The sequence below is a fragment of the Zeugodacus cucurbitae genome, chromosome 6, assembly GCF_028554725.1.
Source record: "Zeugodacus cucurbitae isolate PBARC_wt_2022May chromosome 6, idZeuCucr1.2, whole genome shotgun sequence".
NCBI classification, from domain to species: Eukaryota; Metazoa; Arthropoda; class Insecta; order Diptera; family Tephritidae; genus Zeugodacus; species Zeugodacus cucurbitae.
Genome location: NC_071671.1, coordinates 14,965,432 through 14,977,017, shown reverse-complemented (window position 1 = coordinate 14,977,017; position 11,586 = coordinate 14,965,432). Strand labels below are relative to the sequence as shown.

Genomic DNA, 11,586 nt, shown 5'->3' with positions numbered 1-11,586 from the left:
CGAGCAGGTGCACGCCATGTCAGGGTTAAATTTATCACCTGCACTAAAGGGTGAAACAAACAACAACAAAGTGCTGTATAAAAATATAATTTTATAAGAGCGTTGGGATATGTATATCCTTTGAAGAATATAACTATATGCAGAGCTGAATCGATTTATTTGTTGTTTAATGTTCTGACCGCCAATTTTACGAGGTGCAAGATGAGACCCACAGCATTCCAGAAGCTGCACGTTTTGGCTATTCTTTTTATAAAATCAGCAGAGTGTGCGGTCACATGATCCTATTGCAAAGAGGATGCGGATACACGAACCTACTTCCGGCATTTTGTTTTACACCTATAGTTTATTAGTATTATGGTTTTCTATAGGTTATTTATCAGACCTTTGTTCGATTAAAAATTTATTATCATTAAACTGTCCACTGATGATGGAGTTATCGGCTCACCTATTTTGTGTGGATTTTTTTACTTATAGTATTTCATTTAGATTGTCAGATTGAACTCTACAGTTTTTGCACTCTCCGCGGCAGTTGTATGAAAACTTTTTCCGGATTTATTAAACTTTCAGTTTTTATATAGTTGTCGTACTATACTTAATAACAAGCATATTCTTACTCATACAGTAAATAACTAAATTTTCCTTTTATTGTGTGTTATATTCATAGAATTTCCTCAGTTGCTCACACCCACATGCTTTCGATTTGAAAAATTCAAGAGATTTTAATTACAATATCAAGCGAGCAAGCAAGGGACTGGCGACCCTTTACGGTGAGTGGAATTTCTCAAAAGGACATGTTTATTCCGAGCTGAAATATTTGCAAATTTCACATTCCATAAAGACAGCTATTATAATGCCAGAACCATCTATTGTTGCCAATTATGCGGCAAATGAACACCAAAAGCATTTCACTTGATTTGTACAGGAGTAAATAGGAGTGAAAGTAGACAGAGAGAGAGAGAGAGAGAGACCGAAGCCAAAGGAGTGTTATAATAGAAAGCAACCAACAAATTATAAATTAAAATTTTTTGCACAAATTCAACAAACAGCAATAAATTACTCAAGGCACAGACACAAAGTTGCAGCAACAAAACCACTTGTACAATAATTAAGTGTTTCGGGAAAAATGAAGCAAAGAAAATAGCACACATTATTTGAGAGTACGCGGGCGTATGAGTGATGTTAATTAATTTGCTCTGAGCACAATGGTGGAGAACAAAATCTTTTGAAAATGGAATCGAAAATGCAAAAGATTTATATTCGGCAAGGAGCTGAGTAAAATATATCAAGTTGCATTTAAGAGGATATATGATATGCGAGCTAAGAGAAAAATAATATTTAAAATAATGAAAAGGTAAGTAAATAAAGAATACGGACAAATGTGAAAATCTCAAAAAGAAGGACAAATTTCAAACCATAAGCTACCAACATTTATTGTTTTCCCGCAAGTATTCACACAACTGTTTCGGTTTTTATTTTATCTCCTCAGACCACACTTGAGTTTTTTCCATTGTACATATGTGCAATTCCCATGACTTTCGTACAGTTTTCTTCTTGTACAAGCATTAACTGCGAAGGACTCAGCACACTGGAGCATTTATTCGCTTGTATGACTAGCCCATAAGTTGTCATTTATGAATTCACAAAAACATTATACGCTATGGCAGTAATGTCGAAATTACCAGACCAATATATGTATACATATAGTATCGTAGCATAGAGGAGTATAGAGGTGCATGAGTGCTTTAGCAAGAAGGACTCAATTGCTTTTGACCGCACCAAGAGACATAAACAGATATACGTACACACAAAATGCTGCTCACTCCATGTTTTATGTAAATATACCCATCAGCTGTAGTAACAATGCAGTGTTGCGACTGAAATATATGTATATGCATATTTATGCATTGTAAACGAAAGCGTCTTTGCTACTGGCGACTGATGTTGTATCAGAAATATAATTTCAAAGCTTACTACCGCTTGCAACATATCAGGTACCTTTGTTGAAAAGCAACTGTAATAACTTAAACTTTATGTATGAATATAAGTTGTACTTGGAGTACAATTTACACATCATAACAATAATTTCTCCATGTATCATACAATTTTGAAAAGTTTTTCGGTAAGTGTTTCAAATTCGCAACTAGTTGATGTAGCTTGCTAGTTTGTTTTAATGTGCACTTCATATTCTCAATGTAGCAATATACAGATTAAAAACTGCAATATATCAGAGAAGTAATATTAAACAAAATATTTTAAGTTTAACTTATATCTATAATTTTCCTTAAAGTCGAATGTGTTTTTCCGAATGACTCATATCAGCCAGAATATTGACATTGGTCCGAACTCTTAATACCGAATATGAGGATATCGATCCTTTAACATCATTTAGTACACGAAATATCTCGAAAATGTATACGTCTCGGCGAAAGAAAGAGAACACCACACTTCAAATCATCCAGTAGAACAAGACGTTATCGGAATAAATCATCGACAGTACAAAAATCTAACATCTGTAATAGTTTTGCATAATGTGATACCAGAAAAAATTTCTAATCTCCACAGCAAATGCAGAGTAACCTAATTTGCACGACTGAGCAGAAGCACATTAATCGCCCACACCTATACTCCTATAACACATTAACATACGTACGAAAGTACATAAGGATGTTACTTTCCCTACAAAACTACTTAAACCAACATTTCGAAGCATAACAGCAGGCGCCTGACATGCCGAACTTTTTCTGCATAATTACAGCACGTTCCGTTTGTTGTTGCAAATCTACTGCGTAGTCTGCATGCAAAATACAACACAACTTCCACATACTCAAACGAATAGGAATATGAGTTTGCGTCGGTGGCCACCGAAAGTTTTCCAATAAAATCTTCAATGCTAACACGCATTGAAGGCCAAATGTTGCCACTCACAGCACTGTAAGCATAATGCGTACAAAATGCGAGCGTTTAAACAACGAAAACATGCGGCACGTTTAGTTGATGGCGAAAAGCATTTTCGATACAACTGCGACAAGTGTCAGACAGATAGACGCGTAGAAATTACTCCCCTTTGTTGGATGAACGTAGACTCGCTTAATAAAGAGATAGAAACAAGTAAGGAAGGGTTAATTTCGAGTGTAACCCAACATTTTATATTCTCGCAATTTATTATATTCGGCATAAAGTCGACTGTAATAACGAAAATCAATGTATATAATATATGAGGGATGGGGTAATTCCTAGGCCGATTTCTTTTATATTTAACACCAAGCTACACTATATGCCCACATCATTTTGTCAAGATATCTCGTAGAGCTTTTCGCAAAATCGTTTGCTTAAGGTTTGTAGAGCCCACAATTTTTGTAGTACAATTAACCAGCGAATACTGTTCTCATTCATTATATTTTTACATTTACAGTTGTTGGCTAAAGGCATTTCTATAGTATTTTTTGGCTAACTAATTATTTTCTGATTTGAATTAATAGACATTTATTTAATAATTCCAAATAATTTGTAGCAAAAATAACTAAAATTTCATTACTATTAAAAGCTCATTAATTTGACTGAGTAATGTTTTTGAACGATGCGATCATATTAATCACGATTTTTGTGTAAAAGCAGGTACAACATGCCGAGTATTAGTCGCAAATTTTTATTGATTTTTGTTGTACAAACATTTTTCTGCGAACTTGTAAGTGAAAACATGTTTGTGGAATTAAATTAATATAAAATATTAAAATGTTCTCATTACTCTAAAAAAAAACAACGCCTAAAGCATGCCGCAGCTTTCTTCAAGATGACCAAAATAGAGTGTAATGTTACCGATAAAACGTTGCTACGTCTGAATGTGTGTCGCCTGAAGGCGGTGAAACGGGACGTTACTGAGGCGACAGTTCGCGTGCAGCTACTAAGAAAAGTTTACAATTGCAATGTAACTCAAAATGAGCATTAATTTGACATTGTCGTATATCTTCAAAATTTATAGTTATAAATATTAATATTTTCAGTTGCATATTGAACTGCTGCGCAAGTACAACTATTATCAACCCTTCTTTATCAATAAAACTTTCGACGCTTGCGAGTTTCTGAAAACGCGTAAGAGCGCTCTATATTTGGGCATATTAATCAAACTGATAGAGAAGTACACGAATGCCAATCACTCATGTCCTTATGATGTCGGTTGCAACATAACATTTTTGTGGACTTAATTCTCGCTTATATATGTTGTATTTTATTTCAGGGCGAGTTCATAGTCGATCGCTTCAGGCCATTGCATACAAACTTGATGCTACCGATTCCCACCGGTGAATACCTCATTAAATTTGTCTTTTACAACTCAAACGCTATGGCATTCCAGTTATTTGTGTGGTTTGGCTTCAAGGAGTTGGAAAGATGGGAAAATCGCACTAAAGTCGAATGGTTTCAAAAGTCACTACATTAATATTTTTTGTTGCTTTTAGCGGCTTCTAAATCTGGCAAGTTTAGCGGTTAAATAATATTATTTTTTTGGAAAAATCTATCACATTCATTATATTAATTTTTTTTTTTGTTTTTCTATTAAAGCTCTATGGTTATAATCCGACTATCGAAACACACTGCTTGATCCAATCACAAAAAAAAAAATAAATAAATTCCGGAAAAATAAGCAACCACATAGTGGAAGGTAACCGGATGTTAAAAAAACAAAAAACGCACACATCTTAAGTAAATAATCATAAAATAGCAAATACAATTACTCAACAATGAGAAAGGTCTAAGAAAACGTATACGTATGCGCTTAACCGCAAACATCAAAACCATTGACCAACAGCACCATCACAATGGTCCAGCGACAAGCAGTCAAGCCAACAGCGTATTCACCAAACCGTAATCTCAATCACCAACCCAAGCAATGGGAAACTAAGTTGTGCTCACAAGGAAAGTAACAAAAATTCCTACAATATACTACCGCAAAAGTGTTAGCATTCTTCCTGAAAGCTCACACACACCCAATCAATTGCTCAGACGACTATACAGTCTTGCACATATTCTGCAGCTTAATCCATTTCATATTCGCTGAGTTTATTTGGTCATCAATCATTAAAAAGTATGAATTGAATTTTTGAGCCACTTCTCTGTTCCTCTTGATTAGGGACAGTACTTTAAAATTATTATCTCAAGTTATGAGTGCTGAGTGCTTGTTCTATAAGCCAATAGAATTTATGAAATTTCGAGAACTTTTTACAATGCTTTATAAAATTTTGAGCATTTTTCTTCGAGTATAAACTTTATTATACGAGATTATGTAATTTATACCAATTCTTGTTCGATTCACTACTATCAAATGTTTGACAATAAGGAATAATGAAGAGCACAATACAGTCATATAAATTTAACCATCCAGTTTAGCTAAATGAAGTCGAATTTAAATAAATATAATATTTAAGAAATTGAAATCCATGGCAAGTGCACCATATTGACGCTCTAAATAATACATATGAACTTATCAATTTATTAATAACTTAAGTAAATCCCAAATTAGCAATCATATGGTTAGATTTTATGTGTAGATAATAATTAATGGCAATTTCCGTTGGTGAATATTTGAAAGTGTTATTTTTATACCAATGTGGAAAACGGTGAAATAAACGGCCTAAAATCATTATTGATAATATGGTAAACTATTTAGATTAGCAAGCAAGTGATAAAAGAATCAAATATATGTATAGTGTGTCAAATTTGATTTACATACTGTTAATGAACTAAAAATAAAAAAATAATATTTGAATAAAATGTTTTAGAAAAGTAATTTATTTTATTTTTTTTAATAATTTTTAAGGTTCATATAAATGATAAAGGCAATTTTGTTCAATCTGTGATACAAATCGAAAACAAGTTATATCACTTTTCTAAGACATGTATCTACAGGAAATGTCTTGAAAATAATGCCATCAAAAAAATAGTCGTAGCGTAGAATACAACGTTACCCATTATACATCCTCGAGAGGATATTATGTTGGCGTTTTCATTCCTGAAATATATTCGGAGATTTCATATTACCTCTAACGTTCGTTCTTAAAATATTTATGCTGAATTCCTGTCAGAATTTAAGCTAAAAGCTTGTGCAGCTCTATCCAACATAGGTAAATATTTCTCATATCTTGACTCCTTTTTTAATACTTTTTTGTCAGAAAATTTTTACATTTGCTCCACCATGCAGTCCGCTTTTCATTCTAAGCACTGTCTGCTTCACCTATGTACGTCTATATTAATTTATAACGAAATTTAATCTTTATAAACTAAAAGCTTTAATAAAGCATCAAATATGTGCGCTAAGTGTAATTACAGCAAATGAAATGGTTAACCGCAGTGATATTAGCGATTCGTTTCCGGCAGCAAATTCTAAATTTTAATTTGAACTATTTATTGTCTGAAAATAGCGCGACATTTTAATAAACAAATTATGAAAACTTAGTTAATTTTGTACTACTAATGACATTTTAATTGCTTGGTTTATATTATTTTATACAAATTATTTTTAAAGTGTGGTTTTGTGTATTCTTATAAATTATAAACTATTATTATAATTATAAACTAGTAAATACTGAAGTTTCATTTGAACCGGATTTTTGCATATTTTTAATCCAATTTTTCAAACAAACTTTCTGAGAAAGCCTTATCCCTAAAAGTCCTTTAGAATGCGCTTAAAGTCACGTATAATTCAAACAACCGCACACAAATGCATACTTGGCGAGCGTTAGCAAAGCCCTCATGGCAGCATTTATCCCATAAACTTGAAAGATCGAAGCTAAGGAAGGATGTAAAAACATTTTTTGCATGCTGTGTATTTTGTTGGACAAAGCGGGAGAACAGAAGCAAATACACACAAATATATTTTCTCAGAACTATCAAGTCTAAATAATTACAGTATGTATGCAGCTGGGTATGAGGCTGTGCCGCTATGCTGTGCGACGCTTTAAGGATGCAAATATTGCCAATGGCAAGTGCCGAGCAGCGCAAATATCAATACAATTTCGATCCATTTAAAAGAACAACAGCGAAACACAAATGGAAACAAGTATACATATGTATGTGAAACAGCCAAGCGGGAATTTAGCATGGCTGACATTGAAAGCGTTTTGCGGCAGGATATTGCAATGCATTCAGAAGCGGCGGGAGAAAAACGCGGGTAAGCAGCACTCAGTTGTATTAGTGTGGTACATAGAAAAGTAAAAGTTGCGAAGTGTGTATCAAAAAAAAAAATTATTTTAAATAATAGAAAGTGAAAAGTGTCAATAAATTACAGTAGGGTTATAGAATATTGTACAGAAATGGCAATTTTGATGAGCAGATGGAAATATAATTAATTAAATCAAATAAATCAACCACAGTGAAAAGCGGAAAAAATAAAAATAAGTACGTCGTTGGGAGATAGTCCGGTTTCGACAATCTTTAGTCCGGCGGTGTCATACTACCAATGCAGTTTTTGGGCACATTCCTATTCCGAAATCTTCACTATTGCTGAATTTATAGATTGTAAAGTAAATGTTTCAGATGGACTTCTAAATTATCGTATATAGGAAGTATGGGAAGTAGACGTGGTTGTTAATCCATTTCGACCATTTTCAATCTATACTATTAGGATGCCAAGAAAATGTTAAGAACCGAAATCACTGGAATTGGTCGAGTAGTTCCTGAGATAAGGTTTTCGACACATAAGAATATAATGATTATAGAGGTATGTTCTGCAACTTATGGAATACCGGGCCTTCACACCCAGAGAAATATTTAAAACAAAATATAACACACATTTTTTTTCAGGTTAAGAAATAAAAATGTACATTTAGCACAGTACTTTCAAATAATACAATACAACATCAATTATATGTGAGAAAACTCCGCCTTATAAATGATGTCATAAGCTATCAGCTGCTAATTATTTATGCTGTTGTTGTGGTTTAAAAATACTCGAACAAACATTGTATTTAGGCAACTCATAAAGAGTGCACTTATTTTCGAAATTCGCGCATACTGACTAAGAAGTGAGCAACTGCATTCGGCGAACAAATATTTGTTATCTTCAAAATTATTTTGAGAAAAAGTTTGACGAGTTCACGCTCCCCTCACTATTGTGTTTACTATAAGGTGATATGATACCCAAAATGTATTCTATTGGTTCATATTTATTTCCTTATTTCTCATTTACCGAATTTAGTAACATTTTTACCTCCACTTCATATTATCTCACTTACATTGCACCGGAATTTATATAGCTTACAACTATTTGGTGCGGGCAATACCCTTTGTAAAGTTTCACTTGATAACTAAATTAAATGAAATCGGTTCATACTTCTTCCAACTATCCAGTGCCAAAAAAGAATCTAATTGACTTTTTATCGTTTATATGAAATAAAATGTGCGATATTTAAATAATACTGCTGAAAATATTACATTATATTATATTATATTATAATATGACACCGAATAGGACAGAACCGTACCGTTGTGTACCGATACAACAACTACTGAACTTTATCAATTTCTAACTTCCGGTTAACATTAAGACGTTTACAATATAGAGTCTACCAAAAATTAACGAAATCATGCAATATATCCACCTGGGATACATATATCATCTGAATCCATTTCCGACAGATTGTTTTAAGATGAATTTCTCAGAGAATTTGAAAGGTAACTTAATGAAGGTTAGTATATGTGTTTTTTTGTTGTTCAATAAGATAAGCGGTTACCAAAAGCAATAGTAATAGGTTCATAAATGCGGTTTTTAAAGAGTAGTTATTTAGAGAAGAGAATATGTTTTTTTAAGTATACTTTTCTTGTTTCTTAAAAATATTTTAATCTACCAACAAATCAAAAAAAGAGAGAGAAGTGCGCTTTCTGCAAACGCTTTTGGTGGTTTTTATAAATAAAAAATTTAGTAATTTCTTAATTTCGCATTAAGCGATAATAAGTAAATATGAATTATATAGATTCCAATGTATTTCATTATTGTTTATTAGCAGTTTTACTGAGCAAACCTTTATATTGATTGTGTCAAAGCGACTTTACTTCAGTATCAACAGTTACTTTTGTTACACAAGACCGAACAGCAAGATCGTGTTGTGCTGCAACTTTACAGTTAATGAATTTAATTTTTCAAATAATTTAGTTAAAAATTTTGTTTTTGCAATTTTCGATCTATAAAAAGCACTAGCGATGCATTACAAAGTCGGCCTCGTTTTTTTTTGGGTATAACAGCGATTAGTGCCCACGTAATTAAACAATTTAACTATCCAACTTACGACTCAAACGCCCGTCGATATCTCCGTTTACCGTTAGGCATCGTGGAACCATATAAGTATACACACTTTTTCGTGCACTGCAGACTTCGTTGTAAATCGTTGTTCTCTGTCTTTATGCGCACCATTTATTGCCTCCGTCAGCAGATTACGGCGGTGCACAGTTACATTCAAATAAGGATATAAATCGAGTTCAACCTGTAACTATGGAATTGCGGCCCAAGCTTGGAGAAGTGCCAACAAGTAGTTTAGCTGAAAACGAATTCGCAAATAGTACATCAAGTATACTTGTAGAAGACTCGAAAAATAGCGAAAGCGCAAAGAGGGAAAAAGAACTTTATACACATCTTTCAAGAGTGATGATAGGAAATATCGAGAGCGTAAAGGAATTCGTAAATATTCTTCAAAAGATCATTGAAGAAGATATGGCAAAATACAAAAAGAGAATTGAACATCTAGATTCATTTGAAGAAGATATGCACAAAGAAGATAGCGATGAAGAACAAGAAGTAGAAGAAGATGATGAAGTAGTAGAAAAAGAAGATGAAGATATAGAGAAAGTAAGCGCTGATCTTCCCAATATGGATGATATTAGAAGCATGCCGATGGAGGTAATTAGTCAATTCTTAGCCTTAAATAAAGGCTATTTCATTCATTAATAATTAAAATTGATAATACAAGCTTACTGTAATCGATACATTTAAGTTATCCTATTTAAAAGCTTTACTTGACTTTCAAATAAATATATGTGTATTTAACGAGTATATGACTTTTATTTGTGTCAAACAAATTATTGAAGTATAATTTTGAAATATTTTAGATATATTTAATTGATGTGTAAAAAAAAACAAATTCCGAAAGCATAGCGAAAGCTCTAAAGTTTGTTTGACTATATATGAAAGAGGAATAACAGATGTTTTAAAGGAAGGGCTAAGTTCATGTGTAACCGAAAAATGTATACTCTCGCAATTTACTTGTTTAATGTTATTAAGATAACACACAGTACGTCCTGTATATTCGGCATGACGTCCACTAGAATAACGAAATTTTTTATCTTTAATATATAGGAGCTGAGATAGTTCCTGGACTAATTTCAATCATTAGCACCAAGCTATATTATATCCAAGGCATACTTATTTAAAATTTTCACCTATTAAATGATGTATACGGTATAAATACTACCGGATGACCCTAATATTGGGTATATGAGAGCTAGGGGAACTTATGATCCGATGTAATTCCTCTGAATAAAATCAATTTAAATGAGAGCTGTACCGATATATTCGGTAAAAAATTATCCTTAGGCTGCGTGCATGTCGGAGCTGCGATAAGCGATAAGAGCGTCGATAAGAGCAGCGACAAGAGCATAGCGTCGAGTTATAGTTTTGTGTGGTGTGCATAACAGAGCTGCGATAAGAGCGTAAATTGCATTTGCAATTTAAGTTTTGTATAGTGAACAGCTAAAAAATGAGTGATTCTGAAGAAGAAAATATTTTGTTGTTGACATCTACTGCTGCATATTATCATATGCATAATACTGAGGGGACAAAACGCTCGTTTTCGGCGCATCCTATAAATCAAGAAAGGCCAAATTTCGGAGAATTTCATCATCTTTATTGTAGCTTGAGACAGGATCCAAAAAAGTTTTTAGAATACATGAGAATGACAAGCGATACATTCGATTACATTCTGTCTCAAATTTCGGATCGACTGCAGCAAGGCTGGCGAAATTGCTACAACAGGCCCATACTTCAAGAGGAGCGGTTGATGCTAACCATACCTTAGTTATTTATTACTGCACTTACTTTTTGTATTAAATTGTGTGGATATTTCTAACCACAATTTATCCAAAACGAACCTGTTGTGGTGGTTTGGATCTTTTTGATCCCAGATTGCTGGTTTCAAAAATACTGCACTTATTAAGTCTTCCGTGTCCATAATCGATAAGAGCGAAGAAATTACTGACCTACAAAGAGAGAGTTCGCGCGCTGCTCCGACATGCACACTTTTATTAAATTACATGTATCAATTTTCTACGCTTCGCTCTTATCGACGCTCTTATCGCTTATCGCAGCTCCGACATGCACGCAGCCTTAGACACTTAGTTCTTCTTGTTCGATATATGGGGCCATGAAATCAGACCAACAAATTTTAAATGAGTGATGCCAGACAGACATTCGGATTTCAATTCCTCTCCTCATCTTGATCATTTTGATATATGTATATAACCCTATATATCAAAGTTTAATAACTTACAAACAACCGTTATTTTGCGAGAGTATAAAAATTGCCAAACTGTTGATACTTCTTATAC

The 11,586-nt window shown here is 33.2% G+C and overlaps 1 protein-coding gene across 1 annotated transcript; it reads left to right on the top strand.

The window, feature by feature from the left end:
- The first annotated feature begins 3,790 nt into the window (after positions 1 to 3,790).
- LOC128922888 (uncharacterized) lies at positions 3,791 to 4,435 on the top strand. The gene is made up of 3 exons (XM_054235275.1): positions 3,791 to 3,925; positions 4,002 to 4,169; positions 4,235 to 4,435. Exons 1-3 carry the CDS (start codon positions 3,791 to 3,793, stop codon positions 4,433 to 4,435), a joined length of 504 nt encoding a protein of 167 aa, XP_054091250.1.
- Positions 4,436 to 11,586: the final 7,151 nt, after the last annotated feature.